Source organism: Rhinoderma darwinii, chromosome 8, assembly GCF_050947455.1.
Source record: "Rhinoderma darwinii isolate aRhiDar2 chromosome 8, aRhiDar2.hap1, whole genome shotgun sequence".
Lineage (NCBI taxonomy): Eukaryota > Metazoa > Chordata > Amphibia > Anura > Rhinodermatidae > Rhinoderma > Rhinoderma darwinii.
This window is the reverse complement of record NC_134694.1, coordinates 32,057,007-32,080,199: the sequence shown is the minus strand read 5'-3', so window position 1 is coordinate 32,080,199 and position 23,193 is coordinate 32,057,007. Positions and strand designations below refer to the sequence as shown.

Here is a 23,193-nt window from a genome sequence, read left to right as displayed (position 1 = left end):
AGTGTATTCAGTATATAATGTACATCCACAGTATACTCGGTGTATTCAGTATATAATGTACATCCACAGTATAATCAGTGTATTCAGTATATAATGTACATCCACAGTATACTCAGTGTATTCAGTATATAATGTACATCCACAGTATACTCAGTGTATTCAGTATATAATGTACATCCACAGTATACTCAGTGTATTCAGTATATAATGTACATCCACACTATTCTCAGTGTATTCAGTATATAATGTACATCCACAGTATACTCAGTGTATTCAGTATATAATGTACATCCACAGTATACTCAGTGTATTCAGTATATAATGTACAACCTCAGTATACTCAGTGTATTCAGTATATAATGTACATCCACAGTATAATCAGTGTATTCAGTATATAATGTACATCCACAGTATACTCGGTGTATTCATTATATAATGTACATCCACAGTATACTCAGTGCATTCAGTATATAATGTACATCCACAGTATACTCAGTGTATTCAGTATATAATGTACATCCACAGTATACTCAGTGTATTCAGTATATAATGTACATCCACAGTATACTCAGTGTATTCAGTATATAATGTACATCTACAGTATACTCAGTGCATTCAGTATATAATGTACATCCACAGTATACTCGGTGTATTCAGTATATAATGTACATCCACAGTATACTCAGTGTATTCAGTATATAATGTACATCCACAGTATAATCAGTGTATTCAGTATATAATGTACATCCACAGTATACTCAGTGTATTCAGTATATAATGTACATCTACAGTATACTCAGTGCATTCAGTATATAATGTACATCCACAGTATAATCAGTGTATTCAGTATATAATGTACATCCACAGTATACTCAGTGCATTCAGTATATAATGTACATCCACAGTATACTCAGTGCATTCAGTATATAATGTACATCCACAGTATAATCAGTGTATTCAGTATATAATGTACATCCACAGTATACTCAGTGTATTCAGTATATTAATGTACATCCACAGTATACTCAGTGCATTCAATATATAATGTACATCCACAGTATACTCAATGTATTCAGTATATTAATGTACATCCACAGTATACTCAGTGCATTCAGTATATAATGTACATCCACAGTATACTCAGTGCATTCAGTATATAATGTACATCCACAGTATACTCAATGTATTCAGTATATAATGTACATCCACAGTATTCTTGATGTATTCAGTATGTAATGTAGAACCTCAGTATACTTACTATATACAGTATTCTGAATTTGCAGGCAGTCCACTCGGTATATATACTATATCAATGTAAAGTCACTGTATATGCCATGCTTTTAGTATGCTCAATGTATTACTCGAGCAGACATAAAAGCAATGCCCTGCAAATGATTGGCAGCCATAAAGGTAACCATAGCAGTTCTCGTGTCCCCCTAACCTGGTACCAGCACTGCATGTAGACGGGAGCTTGTAGCACAGCAGCAGTGTGGCTCCTATGTGTCAGGGTCGTGTATTGGAAACCCGTGTCAGATCCATTATTTTACGGAAATTCCAGGGTTTATTGGAACATATGGGAGATTGTCATTGACGTTCGCTCCCTGTCAGTGCTGCGAGCCACATATAAATCCCACTATGGTGTAAGGAGCAGTGCAGAGGACTGGGAACAATCAGCTTCTATGGTAGAAATGTGGTGCCTTTTTCTGCGCATGTAGGATGAAGAATGACACGCAGGAGGCAGCAGGCAGCAGTGGAGTGGACTCTCACATTGCCTTGAGCATGCTAGCCTACTAATGTCATCACCTGTCATCCTACTATAGAAGCAGCTCAGCACCTCGGACAGCGCTCCCATGCACCATAGTGCAATCCCACTCTCATTTGTATCAAGTTCTCGTCTCCAACAGGGGGCTGGCGAGAAAGGAGAATAGATTTCTCCAGCAAAGGGTTAAAACTGTCACATATGACGTCAGAATTCCAATGTACCCAGAAATTTTTCTCTCCGTTTTTCCTGCCTCCTTCTTTGGTTTTCTCTGTACACCCTCCTGCTATCTCTTCCCCCTCTCTTCTCTCCCTCCCTCCCTCCATCCTTCACCCCTCCCTCTCCACAATGTGCAGTAGTCAGATCCTGCTGCAGCAGATATAATGGAGCATCCCTCCTCCTCCTCCTCCTCCTCCTTCTTGTGCTGAAGCTTACCCTTTCCCCCACTCCTTTATTTTTTCTCATTTCTGTTTCATTTCATCCCCCTCCTGTACAGAGGAAAGGACAGAGGAGGGGGTGTGAGAGGGGTAAACACAGACCCCCCTCAAGTCTAGCAACTACCAAAAAGGGGGAGCAAGGTAGAAAGGGGGAGATCCCAATTTGCTACCTAGTCACTCTCCCTCCCCCATCACCCTGGCTTGCAGGAGCCATGAACAAAATGCAGATGATGGAATAAGCAGGAAAAAGGAAGAAAATAGAGGTTGAAGAAAGGCACCAGCCACCGATCTTCTGGATGCCAATTCTGGATTCTCATGTTTTTTATGATACAGGGAAGAAAGAGGATCAGCCTGGCCAATTGCTCTCACCCTATTCTCTTCTGCCTTCTCGCCAAATTTGGAGTGGATATATACACACCCCTTTTTCATAAAGGAAGGATTCATCTTTTTTTTTTTTTTTTTTTTTTTGAGATTTGGCTTTTGCACTGATTTTTATTGAGGGGGTCGCAAGGCATTTTAAGCCTTCCCCCACCCCCGTCCCTTTCCCCCTCCATCCAAAACCCCTCTCCACTCCATGGTCCAGGTGGAAATGTTGAGTTTGGGGAGAGAGAGCTGGATTGGAGCAATTCTCTCAGCTTTGGCTACCCTCCTGCTACTCTGTTCTGCACAAAGGTAAGATGATCAGGAGAGGTGGGGGGGAGAGGGTTAATAGAGAAGCGTGGGCCGGGGTAGAATTTGGGTAGAAGGGGCAGTTGTGCTTTGTTTAGAAATTCCAGTGGATAATATGTGTGAAAATTAGCTATTGTTGAATAGTAATGTGCAGAGATATGGCCGGAAAAAGAGCAAATTAGGCAAATTATCAGTATTCTCTAAAGAGGAATGGGGAATTACTGAAGAAAATGGTTGCTAGTGTGATACAGATGATGGTTTTGTTGGAAGAAGCACAGACATGTTCTATATTACATTGCTTGAGGATAAAATACATATAGTGGGTGAATGGGAACAAATATATTGATGGAAATGGAAATGGTTTGGGTTTAAAGGTTGATAGAAGTTTATAGAAGCAGCGGAGAGAGCGATCAAATCCACTGTAACAGGAGGAGCGAGGCAGGCTCCACGCTGGGGGACAAGGGGCCTTCTTGTAGATATGTCATACCTGCAGATCAGCTCCATTATACAATTCTAAACCTATAGGATTACATACACCAATATATTCTGTAAGGCTCTGTTTAACCCTTGGAGTACCAAGAGCACCTGGCATTTGTCATTAATAAAATGGAAATACATTGTAACACAATTACTCAGACGAGAATGGCTTTGTTATTGAGTTTATATGAAAAATCGAAACATATCGTAGAAATATCATGCGATATGTCAATTTATAAATATAATTTGACAAAATTTGTATATCTATCTATCCATCTATCTATCTATCTATCTATCTATCTATCTATCTATCTATCTATCTATCTATCTATCTATCTATCTATCTATCTATCTATCTCATATCTATCTATCTATCTATCTATCTATCTATCTATCTATCTATCTATCTATCTATCTATCTATCTATCTATCTATCTATCTATCTATCTATCTATCTATCTATCTATCTATCTATCTATCCATCTATCTCATATCTATCCATCTATCTCATATCTATCCATCTATCTATCTACCTATCTATCTAATATCTATCTATCTATCTATCTATCTATCTATCTATCTATCTATCTATCTATCTATCTATCTATCTATCTATCTATCTATCTATCTATCTATCTATCTATCTATCTATCTATCTATCTATCTCATATCTATCTATCTCATATCTATCTATCTATCTATCTATCTATCTATCTATCTATCTATCTATCTATCTATCTATCTATCTATCTATCTATCTATCTATCTATCTATCTATCTATCTATCTATCTATCTATCTATCTATCATCTATATCTATTCCTGGAAGCGAACGCTGGGAGGTCTATTTTTCATCTACAGGGATTTAATCTAAGAATACTCCTTATAAGCAGACATGCATATACATGGGGTTTGCTTTTTGTTACGCAATCATTCTGTCTTTATACATATGTTCACTTTGTCATCTTCTAAAATAAGATGTCATCTCCCATAGGTTACCATAAATTGAGCTGTAATTATTTTTCACTTATTTTACACACTCAATTATTGTTTTAATGTCTTATTTCTGTTCCCAAAATGCAGAACACATCCAATTTGGATCTGCAGCATATCTGTACCACACAGGCCCTGTGAGGTGCATCACATTTTATACCACAAACCACAAAGAGGTCTTATATACGGTTCCAAAAATATTTAGAAAACTTACCATATATACTTGTTGAGGTAACCAGGGGATATAAAATGCTATAAATATACCTTACCAGTGTAGAAATTCCGTAATGTACAACAATGAATATAATACATATGTGAATATGTTGTGGAACATTTTGCTGGATGAGGCTTTGATCACATCTGCGTCGGGACTTCGTTCATGGGTTCCGTCAGACATTTCCGTCAGGGGAACCCATGAACGGAATCCAAACTGAAACAAACGGAAACCATAGGTTTCTGTTTGCGTCACCATTGATTTCAACAGTGACGGATCTGGTGCAAATGGATTCTGTTTGTCACCATTGTGTAAGGGTTCCGTCGTTTTTACAGAATCAATACCGTAGTCGACTGCACTAATCATTCCGTCAAAACGACAGAACCCTTACACAACGATGACAAACGGCAACGATTTGCACCGGATCCGTCACCATTGAAATCAATGGTGATGCAAACGGAAACATATGGTTTCCGTTTGTTTCAGTTTGGATTCTATTCATGGGTTCCCCTGACGGATATGTCAGACGGAACACATGAATGGAGGCCCAACTCAGATGTTAACGACGCCTAAATAATATGTGACCAGATGTTGGCAAGTATTTTTAAGATATTCTAGAATGAACTATAATTCTGTCAGGGTGGTAAGACACATACTGTACCTCTTCCTGCAAACAAGTGTCAGAGAAGGAATTTTCTCCTTCTTTTGGCACAGGAAGGGGAAGTTACCTGTGACCGAGGGACCGCTGACTGGTACCTCACATGTAACAACAAGAGGAAGACAGCTTATAGGGTATGGAGGTGGTAAGTACTTTTTATTAGGCGGCACTCTGGCTGGCTGAATTTGTGGGCACCGTAAGTGACACTAGTTATATGGAATTGTAAATAAGAATAGCTAGGATTAGCTTGGCATTATTTGAGGAGACAGTGTAAATTGTACTGTTATAGAGGGCACACTAGATGGAACTGTTAGGGTATGTTCACATGGCCTATTTTCGGCAGTTTTTCGGGCCGTAAACACCCGAAAGACGTCCAAAAAATCGGAAGCAGAACGCCTCCAAACTTCTGCCCATTGATTTCAATGGGAAAAAGGCGTTCTGTTCAGACGGGCCGTTTTTTTGCACAGCCATTTTGAAAAACGGCCGTGAAAAATAAGTGCATGTCACTTCTTGGGACGTTTTTGGAGTCGTTTTTCATAGACTCTATTGAAAACAACTCCAAAAACGGCCGTAAGAAACGCTGCGAAAAACGCCACGAAAATCCTGAGTGGCCTAAAAAACTTCTGAAAATCAGGAGCTGTTTTCCCTTGAAAATATCTCCATATTTTCAGACGTTTTTGAGTATGCGTGTGAACATGCCCTGATAGAGGACACTGGCTGGTATTGGCTGGAACAGCCAATTGCTGCAGTGCTCCTTCTGTAACAGGTGGGGCACCTCAGGTGCCAAGGAATTTACTTTTGAAGAGTCAGGAAGAGCTTCAAGTTAGTCAAGATTTTAAAGATGTTCTGCAGTAGCTGCACTCCAATTGGATGGTCAACAAAAACAATACTACTTCACACTAAAAATATTTAAGTCTATACTGTAATCACAAATTATTAAGCCCTTCTCAACATTTGTCATAAGTATACGTCATGGAAATATAGTGCTTCCCACCAAATTTTGTATACTTACGACAAACAGATGGCATGGGCTCGGAAGCTGAGCCTGCGCCACCAGCCGCAGGTGTCAGCTGTATGTTACAGCTGAGACCCTGCTGTATCGGCAGGGACCAGAGCTTGCTCCAATCCAGCCATTAACATCTTAGATGCAGCGGTCAAATGAGTCCCAATCCGCAATTGTAGCCAAAAAGCATCCCCGCAACGCGATTGCGAGGGGGGATTTCGATGACTGAAATGGCAACTGGAGGCCTAACAGTGGCCTGCTAAGTATGGAAGCTTATTCGGCCCTGCCGGAGGCAGAACCTAATAGTCTGCCTGTCAGTGTGACACTGACTGTTCTAATGCATTGCACTACGTGGGTAGCACAATGTATTAGAATGACAATCAGACAGTTGGACCTTCAAGTCCCCTAGTGAACTAAAAAAAAAAGTGAACAAAAATGTTTTAACAAAATACGTTTCAAATAATAAAATAAAAATAATCGCCCTTTCTCTACTGTCATGTCCTTTATTATTGAAAAAAATAAAAAATAAACTATACATAATTGATATCCATAATGGCCTGAACTATAAAAGTATAAGGGCATGTTCAGAGTGGCAGAATTCTGCAGACACTGTCCGCATCAATGCCGCACATAATCCACGTTGCAGATTCTGTGGCGTCTTTGCCTAAAATGTGAAGTAAAATGCTGCGGATTAGTCATTGCGGATTCAGGTGCAGATCACATCCTGCTCTCTTTTAAAACATTCCATCTCAGTCTGGGTATAGACCTCGACACACATAGGTCCAGCCAGAATGATGAAATATCCTGTTTGCGAAAGCAATCCGCAACGCAACACACATAACATCTGCGGATTTCGTTGCGTAATTTTGAATTTTGAAGTCAACGGAGAAATGACGCCACAAGTACGCATCAAGTCCACAACAGCTAGTGTATGCTGCGGACACCAAATTCCGCACCGCAGCCTATGGTCCGCAGCGGAGCTGTCCACAACGTCTGCACGAAGATAACTAAAAAGATGTGGAAAGCAATGGACAGACTGTCTGCTGCGGATTCCCAGTGCAGACTGTCCGCAGCGGAATTCCACAGCAATTCCGTCACATCTGAACATGCCCTTATGTTATTTATCCAGCGCATTGAACCCCATAATAAAACTAGATACCAATGCCAAAATTGCGGGTTTTTGGTCACCTTGCCTTCCAAAAATTGGAATAAAAAGTGATCAAAGGAATTACATGTATCCAAAAATGGTAGCAATACAAACTAGAGTTAACAAGTCATTTATACTGCACGGTGAATGCTGCATTAAAAAAAAACTAAAAGTCTATGCCAGAACTACTGTTTATTTGGTCATCTTGCCTCCCAAAAAATAGGATAAAAAGTGATCAAAAAGTCGCAAGTTCCCCAAAATGGTACCAATAATAACTACAGCTCGTCCCGCAAAAAACAACTCCATATACAGAAAAGCAAAATAGTTATGGCTCTCCGAATATGACGACCCAAAAACATGATTATTTGAAAGAAAAAATGTTTTATTCTGTAAAAGTAGTAAAAGATATAAAAACTATATACATTTGGTATAGCCATAATTGTACTGACCCGCAGAGTAAAGTTAACATGTAATTTATACAGAACTGTGAACGCCGCATTAAAAAAGAACAAAAAACTATACAGGAATTGCTTTTTTTATCACTTTGCCTCCCAAAAAATTTAATAAAAAGTGATCAGAAAGTCGCATGCATCCCAAAATGGTACCAATAAAAACTACAGCTCGTCCCGCAAAAAACAGCCCTCATACCACTAAGTCTATAATAAAATAAATACATTATAGCTCCCTGCTACACTGTTTCCGTAACTGGCCTTTACTTCTATGGGAGTTACAGAAACAGCGTATCTCAGCAAGCTATGCTGTTTTCTTCTATCATGGTCGTAAATCACAAGTTTGAGCGGGAACACAGAAAGGTAGAACGGGGTTTAGGGGGCCAAATTCTAGAGATAGATGCGGGTCCCAGTGATGGGACCGGCATTTATCTGACATTTATGTGGATATGTCCTGTGGATATGTCATAAATGTCCCTGATGGGAATGTCTAGTTCACTTAGCTGTTTCCATATCTTACATTCACTGTAAACAGGGCCGGCTCCAGGTTTATGTGAGCCCTTGGGCGACACAGACTTGGTAGGCCCCTTTGCGGGGGAAGTCACGGCGGCAGTAAAATGGCAGAAAACGTCACTTTGTGCCCCCATATAGAAGTTAGGCCCTGTTTATGCCCCCCTAACGAAGTTAGGCCCCCAGTTTGTACCCCCATAAATTTAGTGCTCACTGTAGATAATGCCACACAGCCCCATCCCAGGTAGTGCCACACAGCACCTCTCCCAGGTAGTGCCACACAGCCCCTCCTCCCAGTTAGTGCCAGACAGCCCCCCTCCCAGGTATTGCCACACAGCACCCCTCCCAGGTAGTGCCACACAGTCCCCCCCTGTAGGTAGCGCCTTTGGGGCTACCTCTGAGAGTGGAATCCCCAAACAGAGCATTGCCGACGCTCTGGTCGGGGATTCCACTTAAGGAGAAGCCCCTGATGTCAATGTCCATATATGGACAGTAATGTCAGGGGCAAGCCCATAGCCATAGTTCTGGACAGTACGCTACTAGCACTCTGCCTGGGACTCCTGCTCTGCTCCTGACATCACTGTCCATATATAGATAGTGAGGTCCGGAGCAGAGCTGAAGTTCCTGACAGAGGCAATGCTCCGGTACTCCGGCTCTGGGGAAGCTCCTGACATCACTGTCCATACATGGATAGTGATGTCAGGGGCAATACCAGAACCAAAGTCCCGGGCAGAGTTCTACTAGCTACTACTCTGCCTGGGACACTGCTTTGCTCCTGACATCACTGTCCATATATGGACAGTGATGTCCGGGACTTTCCCAGAGACGGAGTTGCTGAGCAGAGCCACTTCTAGCACTCTGCCTGGGACTCCTTCTCTCATTCTGGCATCACTGTCCATCTTTGGACAGTTATCACTGTCCGTATATAGACAGTGATGTCAGAGGCAACTCCAGAGCCAGAGTCCTGGGCGCAACGCTATTAGCGCTCTGCCTGGGACTCCAGCTCTGCTCCCGACATCACTAGACAGTGATGTCAGGAACTTTCCCAGAGACTGAGTCCCGGAGCAGAGCCGCTTCTAGCACTCTGCCTGGGACTCCTTTTCTCATCCTGGCATCACTGTCCATCTTTGGACAGTCATCACTGTCCATATATAGACAGTGATGTCAGGGGCAACCCCAGAGCAAAAGTCCCGGGCAGAGCACTACTAGCACTCTGCCTGGGAGTCTGTAGCCTAGTAAATGGCAGAGTAGGGAGCTACTTCCCTGCTCTGCAATAGTGTTCAATAGTATCTGCGTCCTAAGGATGCAGATACTATAGAATGTGGCGTCGCTACCACTGTAGCAGCCATAGTGGCTGCTAGTGGGGCCACTGGGCATGGGGGGGGGGCATGACAGCGGGCGGCACGGGCTCGCTCATGCCGTGGGCCCCGTAGCAGCTTTTATGGCTCTTATGCTATAAATATGTATAGTGAGAAACCCTTTAATAGTGCTCACCCAAGAAAGAAGTAGCCTGAGGTTGGAAGGTATATTTTAAACAGACAGTACACCTCCATGTGAGCACACTGCTGCCCTGCTACTCTGACGCACACTGTATTGTCCTGTCCTGTGTACATCTGTGTAACACAGATAAGTGTACATTTGCAGGACAGTGCAATGATGGAAAAAGTAGTTGCAAGGCACCCAAAAACCAAATGGAATTGTGGTTGTCCAATACCACCCTATTGTATTAGGAATTCATGAAGTTACTTTGGAGTTTCATAACCCATATAAAAGAACTCATCTTGTAGCCTCTTTTTTTTATATGGTCACAGAACTCTTCAGTCACTTTCAATATTCTTATAGGCAAGGTGCAAATGAGAGGAAACACATGTAAGTCCCTTTTTCTCACAAGAATGATATGTGTGGTTGGCTTAGGCCTAGTTCATACAGACTTTTTTGACAGTCAGAAAAAATCTGCCTCAAAATTCCTTCAGGAATTTTGAAGCAGATATTTTTTCATGTTTTTGCGTTGTTTTTTGCCAGCGACTGTTGAATCTAATGCAAAATCCACCGCAAAAAATGCTCCAAATGAGAGCTGCTGTGTTTTTTTCCTCCTATTGATTTCAATGGGAGGTCAGAGGAAAGTGCTGAATATCTACGCCCTGATTTTTCAATATTGTCCTATTTTGTATGCACTCCCCAAATCGCACAAAAATATTTTTCCATCTCCTATGAGACCTATGATATCTGGAATGGGGTCTCGAACAGAATGCCTTGGCATGTGGTTAGACAACTTATTACAACCACTAGTCTGCAGAATGTTGGGCTACATCAAAGACACCAAAGAAGTCCTCAAAATCATGGACACTATGGGTTGGGAATCCCATTATGTGTGGCTCACATGTGATGTTACAGCTCTCTACACATGTATACCACATGACCTGGCATATGAAGCTGTTTCACATCATCTTCAAAAATACAGTCATTATTCTCCTGAACTCAGTGAATATATTCAAACTGTATTGTTATTTTTGTTGTGGCACAATTTTTTCACCTTCGATACTGTTTATTATCTGCAACTACAAGGCTGTCCAATGGGTGCGAGATTCTCCCCACCTTAGCAAATTTATATATGGCCTGATGGGAGTCCAAAATCCTTTTGTCAAAGCCATTAAATGGTTCGGAAAGGCACATTGATGACTGTCTATTAATCTGGCAAGATTCTGTTACTTTGATACAAGAATTCATCAGTTATCTCAATCGCAACTCTCACAATCTCAGGTTTACCTATGAAATCAATCCAGTGGAGATTCCCTTCTTAGACATTTTACTAAAAGGTAATTCTGAGACAAATAAAGTTGATACCTGTTTATACAGAGCGCCTACCTCCAGCAATACAGTGTTAGTGACATGCCGAAAGCTGTCGTCCCAAACACACCATCAAAAACCCTCCAATAGGTGAATACATCAGAGCCGAACATGCCTGCTCCACTGAAACGAATTATAACAAAGAGTGTAAAGTTATTGATGCCAGATTCCAGAAAAGAGGATATCATCACAATATTTTACATAGAGCTTGTAACATCACCAATTCCAGAACCAGAAGAGAACTTTTGTTTTCTAGCCAATTGCATAACAAACAAGAGGATACAACTATTGTTGTTATTTTGGGAAAGGCTGTAATGTTGTGTCTAAATTTTCCAGATCCCTGGGAAATATTTTATCTCCAAATTTATACAGCAATATTATGCAACACATTGTTGCGACAAAAAGGTAATTTTTGCTGTGGAATGCCCAGATGCAATTTATGCCAATATATGAAGAAGGCTCAGGATTTTTCCTCTGTACAATCTGACACAAAATATCCCATCAAAAAATACACAAACTGCAACAGCACCCATGTGGTGTATTTGGCAACCTGCACTATATGTCAGTTACAATATGTGGTATGTACCATATGAAAACCCAATATACACCTAGAACATATTAATGGTATTCACACCACAGCGATGACCACTACCCAAAATATTTCCAGTCTCTAAACATTTTAGAAACTGTCATAACATCTTCACACAGGGTCTGTCTGTTCTGGCCATAGAAAGAGTAATCCCCTCCTCCAATCCCCTCCAGGCGAGGAGGGGATTGGAGGACAGAGCTGCTAACACGAGAAGCCTTTTTAATACACCCTCTCCTGCAGGTCTTATCTGATCTCATGTATTTTTATTAATAATTTTTTAACTTTTCTAGTATTTTTGCGGCCGCAATTTTCCCGAAAATCCACGGGAGAATTGCGGCCTCATTCATTCCTATGGGGCCATGCACACGGCCAGGGTTTCCACGGTCCGTGCATTGGCCGGAAACCCAGACCGCTGAAAGATAGGACAAGTCATTATACGGTCTGGGTTTGTGGTCCGGGCTCATTGAAATCAATGTGTGCACGGTCCATGATTTTTCGGGTGGCCTGCAGAATGTCATCGGATGAATCACGGGCCATGCACACAGCTACGGTCGTGTGTATGAGGCCTAAGACTAAGGACACCCAGAGTGTCCGAAACGCATCAGCAGTTTTCTTCCATTTTCCATACGTGCTCATATGGCTTTTTATCATGATTTTTCATTAAAAATTTGTTTTTCACCTCTATCTACTATGCGGTTGCTGGAGTTTCTCTTTATTCCAAGTACAGAAGCGGAAATAGTTTGAAGAAAGAGTATGCCGCTTTTTTTTCGGCAATGGCCAGCAGCCGACCAAGAAAAAAATGCCTCTGCCTCATTTTAAAATTAATGGTGGTCGGCTTGGGGTGTTTTTCTTGGTGCTGATTCCCAAGTGGTTTCCATGGCAAAATCTGCGCTGTGTGAACTGACCCTTATAAGTTGCAACCTTCGCTAGATTATCCACAGCTTGCTCAGTTTCCTCATTGTCTATTTTCCCTCCTTACCTTAGACCCTTTTCACACTAGCGCTACTTAATTTCCGTCAAGTTTCTGTTGCTTTTGGAAGGTCAGAAAAGCCTAGGGTACTGCACTATTCTGTCCATTAAAAAAAAAAAAAAAAAAGCTGGTCTGAGAAAAATTATAGACTTAAAATAGAAATAAAAAACAGTTTCAAACGAATCTGTCATAACTGTCATAAAGTCTGCAATAAAATGGAAGCCATGTAGCCAGTGTCAACAGACATGAGTTGGACATGCAGTGTGGGCAAGGCTAAGTTATTTGATCAAATACTTCATAGTGTGTGTGAACTAAAGCCAATAGTACCGAGCATGAATGCTAGTGCAATTGGTGCTTTTTATGAAGAAAATAGGGCTCCCCATTTTCTTGATATCATTGACTTTAGTGAGCCAAGATGGAGGTTAGGTCATTTTCTATATGGCAATTTGACACACTTTCAGCATTGAGAAGATGATGTAGGAGAGATTTCTTATCTCTGTGAAGGATGAGTTTATTTTGATGTAGGAAAAGGAAAACTAGGTCATTAGGAATCCCTTGTTAGTCAGTAGTCATTCGGTCTCTCTAGATTTCAGAAGTCTCTTATAGCTTGCATTACTCACAGAAAATGTGCAGAGTCCAAAAATTCCCTAGTAACCCTTGGATAAAAGGGGCACTGTCCTGGTTGGTCTCCTCTCCTTTGCCATTACGGTGGGTGGAGAATATGCCCAAGGATCAAGCACTAGGCCCTTTTGTTCTGGGTTGACAAAACCCAGCACCACTGACTGACCTAACTGTTTTTAATGAAATGCATAGACTCGATTGCTTATGTAAGAAAGTAGGCGACAATTTGAATTTTTAAGTGTTTGCTTAAAAAAAACCTCTATGAATTTTAATGAATGGATTTACTGTTTTGTACTCATTTTAAAATAAAAAACTAATAATAAAAAAAAAATATATATATATAACAGATAGAGACTTTATTGCCAAAAGTATATGGACATCTCTCCTATTTATTAAGTTCTGGTGTTTCAGCCACACCCGTTGCAATCAGCACATAGTCATGTACTCTCTATAGACAAACATTGGTGGTAGTAGTATGGATCGGATTAAAGAGCTCAGTGATTTTAAACATGGCACTGCCATAGGATGTCACCTTTGCCGCAAGTCAGTTTGGAAAACTTCTAATCTGCTATATCTGCCCTGGAATTGGCATGTGACAATTGCCTATCCTCCGTTGCATCACTCACTGCAGAGATCCCATCTGTTTTGGAAGTGACATCAGCACAAGAACTGTGTGTCAGGTTTTCATGGTCGAGCAGCTGCACACAAGCATAAGATCTCTATGTACAATGCCAAACATTGCCTGGAGTAGCGTAAAACATGCAGTCACTGAACTCTGGAGCAATGGAAACTAGAGATGAGCGAATCGATTCTATATTAATCGAATACATTCCGAATTTCACAAAAGATTCTGATTTGGCAAAATCCCAAACTTTTGTGGCTCACGGCACACTAATTGCGGCAAAATGGTGGCTGCCATCGAGCGCCCCCCACCATTTACAGATTAGAAAAAGGATTACATGGCCTCCAACGAGCTTCCACATAATGCACACAGTTGTCCCAAAATGCACTGCGGTTATTCCAATCATTAGGAGTATAGGTGTATGTTGACGCAATCCTGGCCCAAATATATTAGACTGAAGGTTTAGGTGCGTGTGTCAACGGACACCCTTCTGTACACTTATCCAGATCCAAATCCATATTATATATCGATATATCGGAGAGAAGTAAGACACAAAGGGACAATGCTTTGTATACCCAAAATATCCTTCTCTGCTTTAAACAGTTCAGGACCGGGCTATTTTGCGCCTTCAGGACCAGACAGCGTTTAGCCATTTTTAGCACGTGTTAGTTAAATGGCTATAACTTTTTTATTTGTTGGGCTAACGACGTGATTTTTGCGAAGTTTTTTCCGTAGACAATGCAGGTTTCATTTTTTATCGTTTTTATACACACCTTTTTTGCTATTTTAGAATTTTTATTCATAAAGTTTGAAAATAACAGTAAAAAAATAAGCTTTTTTACGTTTCAGCTATTTTTTTGGTAATAACATAGTATTACCCTAAAATAGACCTTTTATTTGTGATCGTCATTGTCTACCGTAAATTTTAATATATTATATGTCTATATTAGGGTAATTGGGTCAGCGCTAGCGTTACAACAATGATTGGCGGGGGAAACTGTTTTTTTTTGGGGTGAGTATTTTATGTGTATTTATTATTTAATTTTTTTTTTGCACTTTACTTTACTATTTTTTTATTACTATGTTCTGTCACTCAAAGGTCAAAAAAGACCTTTGGGGAACTTTATATATATTTTTTCTTTCTTTTACACCATGTTTTTCCACTGTAACTGGAGCTGCACAGCAGCCCCAGTTACAGGGGAAATCAGCCCTCTCATAGTGACGATTGTCACTAACTGGGCTGTGCTGGGTCTAGTAAGACCCAGCAGCAGTCTGTCAGTAACGGCACCCGGCGATCATGTGACCAGTCACATGATCACCAGGAGGAATAGAGAAAGCGCCGCTGCTGTTGCCTCTATTCGTATACACAGCGTTCATTGAGCGCTGTGTAAAAAGACATCGGAGAACACAGAAGCAGCGAAAGTTGCTAATATCCTCTCCTCAGGGTCCCCGGCAGTCACTGACAGCCGGAGACACGACATTCAGCTGCCCGATCGCGCGGGCAGCAAGTTAAAACCCGAGCCGTAAAAAGTCTATGGCTCGGGTTTTAAGGACCCCGACCGCTGGCCGTAAAAATACAGCCAGCGGTCGGGAACCAGTTATTGATAAAAATGCAATTAAAATAATATCTTTCAAAAGGGGAGCAGCCATGAGCTCAGCCAATTACTTACAATGGGCCGTAGGCTCTAACTCAGATGTTAGTTGTGCTGAGCCAATCACAAGCATGAAAGGCTTTTTACATGTAAGACTACAATTTTCCATAATATGCAACATCACCACGACTAATGGGTCATAATGACCCCACAGCGGCCATATCACCAGTCTATTCCTCATAAGAAAACGGTAAACAAGCTATGTTCCCATATGGTATGGGGCAGCAGACTAATTTCTCATGTTAAAGAACTGGTAAATATTTAGCAATATTCTCCATAATAAGGAATCCTAACATTAGCTAAGGAACAAAAAACATAATTGTTCAGACAATCCCAGCATGAATTTCCTTTTTTTAAAGAAAACAATGATTCTTCAAACACAAAATGGATTCTTCCAGATATAAAATGTATATTTCATGCAAGATGGGGTCACATAGCCATACTTTCAAAGGGAGTAACATAAACACATTCTACTCACTGTCACAGTGTATGACTCATTTAACTATAAAAAACACAACCAAGAAATGGGATGGTTGGTTAGAGTACTAGAGTTTTAAGGGCAATCGGGGCACTTGCGATTCATCACAAATTTATTTGGACCAAATCTAATCGGATGGGTGATTCCATCGAATCCCAAAAACATGTAGAGAAATTTGCTCATATCTGGATTTTCCGGATGCCAGGAGATCGCTACCTACTGGAATGCCTGATACCTACTGCAAAATTTGATGGAGGCGGGATACTGGTCTGTGGCTGCTTTTCAGGGTTTGGGCCAGGCCCTTTATTTCCAGTGAAAGGTAATGTTAATGCTACAGCATACAAAGACATTTTACATAATTGGATGCTTCCAACTTTGTGGCAACATTTTGGGAAAGGCTCTTTCCTGTTCCAGCATGACTGTGACCCTGTGCCCGAAACGAAGTTCATAAAGACATGGTGTGATGAGTTTGGGGTGGAGGAACTTGAGTGGCTGCACAGTGCCCTGACCTCAACCCCATCGAACACCGATTGCAAGCCACACCTTCTCATCCAACATCAGTGCCTGACCTCACAAAAACACTTTTGATTGAATCGGCAGAAATTCTCAAAATCTAGAGCAAAGCCGTCCAAGGAGAGTGGAAGATGCAAAAGGGGACCAAACTCCATATTAATAGCCATGGTCTTAAAATTGAACGTCCAAAAAGCTCATATACAATATCTTTGATGGTCACATGTCCACATATTTTTGGCAGATTAGTGTATGTCCACCAAATTCAAACAGATGAATAGGAGGGAGGTGGGATGTAGGAAAAGGCAAAAGAATATAGTTTATCCAAAGGAAGGCAAAAAAACACTACATGGCATGAGCCATATATTTTTATACTTTAAAGAACCCTCTGGAGAGTGCAGTACTTGCAAGCTTCAATTTAGTATATGATCTACTGTACAAGTACACAAAGAACCTTCTCCACTAGTGACTCTCCCAGTTAACCCCCTTAAGGACACATCATTCATACAGATTTTTAATACCCAGATGCAAAACTTTAAATTTATCCGCATTACATCTTATATAAAAAAATGTGCAAACAATTATTTTATAACTTAACCCCTTCCCGCTCTAGCCACTTTTGACCTTCCTGACAAAGCCTCATTTTTTAAATCTGACATTTGTCACTTTATGGGGTAATAACATTGGAATGCTTTTACCTAGCCAATCCATTCTGAGATTGTTTTCTCATAACACATTGTACTTTATGTCACAGGTAAAATTTGGTCAAAACATTCGTTTTATATTTGTAAAAAACACCAACATTTAGAGAAGATTTGCAAAAATTTGCATTTTTCTAAATTTAAATGTATCTGCTTGTAAGACAGATAGTATTACCACACAAAATATTTACTAATTAACATTTCCCAGAATGTCTACTTTATGGTGGCATAGTTTTGTGAACATCCTTTTATTTTTCTAGGACGTAACAAGGCTTATAAGTTTAGCAGTCATTTCTATTTTTTAGGGACCAATTCAGTTCTGAAGTGGCTTTGTGGGCCTTATATATTAGAAACCCCCATAAATCACCACATTTTAAAAACTGAACCCCTTCAAAGTATTTAAAACAGCATTTAGAAAGTTTCTTAACCCTTTAGGCGTTTCACAGGAATTCAAGCAAAGTGGAGGTGAAATTTTCTGTAACACAGAAGGTTTTACAAGAAAAACACAAATCAATATTATTGCCCAGATTCTTCAGTTTTTAGAAATATCCCACATGTGGCCCAAGTCATCTACTGGACACAGGCCTCAGGACACAGGCCTCAAGACACCGGCCTCAGGACACAGGCCTCAGGACACAGGCCTCAGAAGCAAAGGAGCACCTAGTGGATTTTTGGGCCTTCTTTTATTAGATTATATTTTAGACACCATGTCAGGTTTGAAGAGGTATTTTGGTCCCAAAACAGAGGAAAGACAAAATTTTAGAAATTACACCCACAAGGAATTCATCTAGGGGCTGTAGTGACTTTTTGAGCCCACAGGTGTTTCATAGATTTTATTAGAATTAGAATTAGGCCATGAAAATGAAAAATGTAATAACATGTAGTTTTAGCTAAAAAAAAATAAATGAATTTCCACTAGGAATTTAAGCAGAAAAAGTCCCCCAACATTTGTAAAGCAATTACTTCTGAGTATGGAAATACCTAATATGAGGTCATATACTGCTCTTTGTGTACATGGTATGGCTCAGGAGGGAAGCCATTTGGCTTTTGGAGCGCAGATATTGCTGTATTGGTTTCTCTGCATCATGTCACTATTTCGAAGCCCCTAAGGTACCAGTACAGTGCAAACTCCCCAAAAGTGACTCCATTTTTGAAACTACACCCCACAAGGAATTAATCTAGAGGTGTAGTGAGCATTTTGATTCCACATGTGTTTTATGGATTTTATTATGCAATGTTAAATACTTTTGTGTCAAAAATGACAAAAGTATAGTAGGTATGATACCTTTATTGGCTAACCATAAAAGTTCAATATGCAAGCTTTCAGAGCACACAAATGCATGTCTTGTAAACTGCCTGAAGAAGGAGCCTGTGTGCTCTGAGAGCTTGCATATTGAACTTTTATGGTTAGCCAATAAAGGTATCAAACCTACTATAGTTTTGTCTTTTTTTACATAAAAGTATTTAACATTGCATATTGTTTCTGGCTAACATGGTACTACACTATTTTTTTACAGTACTTCATGGATTTTATTAGAATTGAGCAGTAAAAATAAAAAAAATATTATTTTTCCAATAAGACGTAGCTTTAAGAAAAGACCCCCAACATTTGTAAAGCAACTTCTCCAGAGTACGGAAATACATCATATGTGGTCAGAAAATTCTGTTTGGGCAAGCGGTAGGGCTCAGAAGGGAAGAAGAGCCAATTGGCTATATTTTATTACTTGAAACTTAAATTTATTTATTTTTGTAAAAATTCACTTTGTTTTCACTTTTTTTTTTAGTCCCACTAGGGGACTTGAAGGTCCAACTGTCTGATTGCTATTCTAATACATTGCACTACCTAGCAGGAATTTGGATCGGCTGCAAACAACCTAGATGCCGCGGTCACTGTTGACTGTGGCATATAAGGGGTCAATGGCGGGGATGCTGATTGGGACTCATTTGACCACTGCATCTAAGATGTTAATGGAGGGATTAGAGCAAGCTCCGGTCCCTGCCGTTACAGCATGGTGTCAGCTTTAACATACAGCTGACCCACCCGGCTGATGTAAGCGATAGGCTGACAGCAAGCCTATTAGGCCCCACCTCCGACTGGGCCTAATAGTCTTCTGTACTTGCCAGACCAGGAGGCCATTGTTAGGCCTCCGGTTGCCATAGCAGCCTTTGGCACCCCCGCAATTACGTCAGGGGGATGCAGATCGGCTACAAACCACTTAGATGCCGTGGTCGCTTTTGAGTACAGAAAAACTATATAGGCTGCCTATTTGTCCAGGCTTACACTCACCTCCCCATAAAACAAATAAGTCTGTATTTTATAAAATCATGTTGCCTTTCTCTTATATTTTATTTTCTTAATTAAAAAATTTAAAAAAAAATTTTATCCCATAAAATATCTTTCCTATTATACACGTTAGGCTCACACATCTATAATTTCCTGGGGAAGACTCACAATCTTTGAGGGGGGCACCAAATTTGCTACTTTGACACTATGCCAGTCTTTAACCAGTTCAGGACTGGGCTATTTTGAGCCTTCAGGCCAGACACCGTTTAGCCCTTTTTAGCACATTTAAGTTAGTTAAATGGCTATAAGTTTTTTACTTGTTGGGCTAACAACGTGATTTTTGCGATGTTTTTTCCGTAGACAATGCAGGTTTCTTTTTTATATCGTTTTTATACACACCCTTTTTGCTATTGTAGAATTTTTATTCTTAAAATTTGAAAATAATAGTAAAAAAATAAGTTTTTTTTATGTTTCAGCTATTTTTTGGGTAATAACATAGTTTTACCCTAAAATAGACGTTTTATTTGTGATCGTCATTGTCTACCGTAAATTTTAATATATTACATGTCTATATTAGGGTAATTGGGTCAGCGCTAGAGTTACAACAATGATTGGCGGGGGGAAACGTTTTTTTTGGGTGTGGGTATTTTATGTGTATTTATTATTAATTTTTTTTTGCACTTTACTTTACTTTTATGTTTTTATTACTATGGTCTGTCCCTCAAAGGTCAAAAAAGACCTTTGGGGAACTTTACACTACCGTTCAAAAGTTTAGGGTCACTTAGAAATTTCCTTATTTTTGCAAGAATAGCACAGTTTTTTTCAATGAAGATAACATTAAATTAATCAGAAATACACTCTATACATTGTTAATGTGCTAAATGACTATTCTAGCTGCAAACGTCTGGTTTTTAATGCAATATCTATATAGGTGTATAGAGGCCCATTTCCAGCAACCATCACTCCAGTGTTCTAATAGTACATTGTGTTTACTAACTGTGTTAGAAAGCTAATGGATGATTAGAAAACACTTGAAAACCCTTGTGCAATTATGTTAGCACCGCTGTAAACAGTTTTGCTGTTTAGAGAAGCTATAAAACTGACCTTCCTTTGAGCTAGTTGAGAATCTGGAGCATTACATTTGTGGGTTCGATTAAACTCTCAAAATGGCTAGAAAAAGAGAGCTTTCATGTGAAACTCGACAGTCTATTCTTGTTCTTAGAAATGAAGGCTATTCCATGTGAGAAATTGCCCAGAAACTCAAGATTTCCTACAACGGTGTGTACTGCTCCCTTCAGAGGACAACACAAACAGGCTCTAACCAGAGTAGAAAGAGAAGTGGGATGCCCCGCTGCACAACTGAGCAACAAGACAAGTACATTAGAGTCTCTAGTTTGAGAAATAGACGCCTCACAGGTCCTCAACTGGCAGCTTCATTTAAGAGTACCCGCAAAATGCCAGTGTCAACGTCTACAGTGAAGAGGTGACTCCGGGATGCTGGCCTTCAGGGCAGAGTGGCAAAGAAAAAGCCATATCTGAGACTGGCTAATAAAAGGAAAAGATTAATATGGGCAAAAGCACACAGACATTGGACAGAGGAAGATTGGAAAAAAGTGTTATGGACAGACGAATCGATGTTTGAGGTGTTTGGATCACACAGAAGAACATTTGTGAGACGCAGAACAACTGAAAAGATGCTGGAAGAGTGCCTGACGCCATCTGTCAAGCATGGTGAAGGTAATGTGATGGTCTGGGGTTGCTTTGGTGCTGGTAAAGTGGGAGATTTGTACAAGGTAAAAGGGATTTTGAATAAGGAAGGCTTTCACTCCATTTTGCAACGCCATGCCATACCCTGTGGACAGCGCTTGATTGGAGCCAATTTCATCCTACAACAGGACAATGACCCAAAGCACACCTCCAAATTATGCAAGAACTATTTAGGGAAGAAGCAGGCAGCTGGTATTCTATCTGTAATGGAGTGGCCAGCGCAGTCACCAGATCTCAACCCCATAGAGCTGTTGTGGGAGCAGCTTGACCGTATGGTACGCAAGAAGTGCCCATCAAGCCAATCCAACTTGTGGGAGGGGCTTCTGGAAGCATGGGGTGAAATTTCTCCCGATTACCTCAGCAAATTAACAGCTAGAATGCCAAAGGTCTGCAATGCTGTAATTGCTGCAAATGGAACATTCTTTGACGAAAGCAAAGTTTGAAGGAGAAAATTATTATTTGAAATAACCTTGTCAATGTCTTGACTATATTTTCCAGTCATTTTGCAACTCATTTGATAAATATAAGTGTGAGTTTTCATGGAAAACACAAAATTATCTGGGTGACCCCAAACTTTTGAACGGTAATGTATATATTTTTTTTCTTTCTTTTACACCGTCTTCTTCCACTGTAACTGGAGCTACACAGCAGCCCCAGTTACAGGGGAAATCAGCCCTCTCATAGTGACGATTCTCACTAATAAGGCTGTGCTGGGTTACTAAGACACAGCAGCAGTTTGTCACTAACGGCACCCGGCGATCATGTGACCAGTCACATGAACACCGGGAGCAATAGAGACAGCGGCGCGGCCGCTGCCTCTATTCCTATACACAGCGCGCATTGAGCACTGTGTACAAGTCATCAGAGAAGACAGAAGCAGCGAAAGCTGCTTCTATCCTCTCCTCAGGGTCCCCGGCAGTCACTGACAGCCAGAGACCCAACATTCAGCTGCCCAAACGACTGGGCAGCAAGTTAAAACCCGAGCCGTAAAAAGTCTATGGTAAAAACACAGCCAGCGGTTGGGAACCAGTTAAATACTCAGGACCTTTTTACACTGAGTTTTTTGCAGGTGGAAAAAAATCTGCCTCAGAATTCCTTCGCAGCGAATTATCGCTGAAAAAAACACTCCGAAACGAGCACTGCTTTTATGCCCTGCAAACGGCCAAAAGCCGCCAGTTAAAAGAAAAGCTTCTGCCTTCCTTTGAAATCAGTGGAGAGCGATTTCAACAGTTTTTTGGCACTGATTCTGATGTAGTTTCCATGTCAGAATCAGCGCCAAAAAAACTCTGTGTGAACTAACCCAAAGAAATTCAAGATTCCCGTGTGTCATTCAGGTAACATGTAGGGAATGCAATCAACAGATTTACCAACATGCTTGTTTCGTTTTGTACATGTTTGCTCTTTTGTAATGGCTGCTACCCGGTCCCGTCGCCGTATGCTCCTCAGTCCACAGCGTCTTCTGACTCCTGGCCGGCACCGCATCTCTCTCTCACTTTGCTCTGCTCATTGCCTCCCACGCTGCCATCACTCTCCATCTTACAGTGTCTCTGCTGCTTCTAGGGCACGGGTGCTGACCATTCTCCTCTTAAACCTGAGCAAGTAGGTTCCATACTCTAGCTGGCTAGTGATATTACCTTGAGACTTGTATTTGTTTTTTGTTACTGACCCTGCTTAAATCACCACACAGCTCCCCTTTGTGGATAGCGCCACACAGCCCCCCTTGTGGATAGCGCCATCCAGCTCCCCCTTGTGGATAGCGCCATACAGCCCCCCTTGTAGATAGCGCCACACAGCCCCCCATTGTAAATAACACCACATACAGCCCCCCATTGTAGAT

General features: G+C 40.7%; 1 protein-coding gene across 2 annotated transcripts in view; it reads left to right on the top strand.

The window, feature by feature from the left end:
- The first annotated feature begins 2,088 nt into the window (after positions 1-2,088).
- LOC142659431 (gamma-aminobutyric acid receptor subunit beta-4-like) overlaps positions 2,089-23,193 on the top strand; it is a 310,013-nt gene continuing 288,908 nt past the window's right edge. For both annotated transcript variants that reach the window (XM_075835563.1, XM_075835562.1), the window contains exon 1: positions 2,089-2,868. In XM_075835563.1, the coding sequence (XP_075691678.1) occupies positions 2,771-2,868 (98 nt within the window). In that variant the 5' untranslated portion in view covers positions 2,089-2,770. The remainder of the gene's footprint in view (positions 2,869-23,193) is intronic.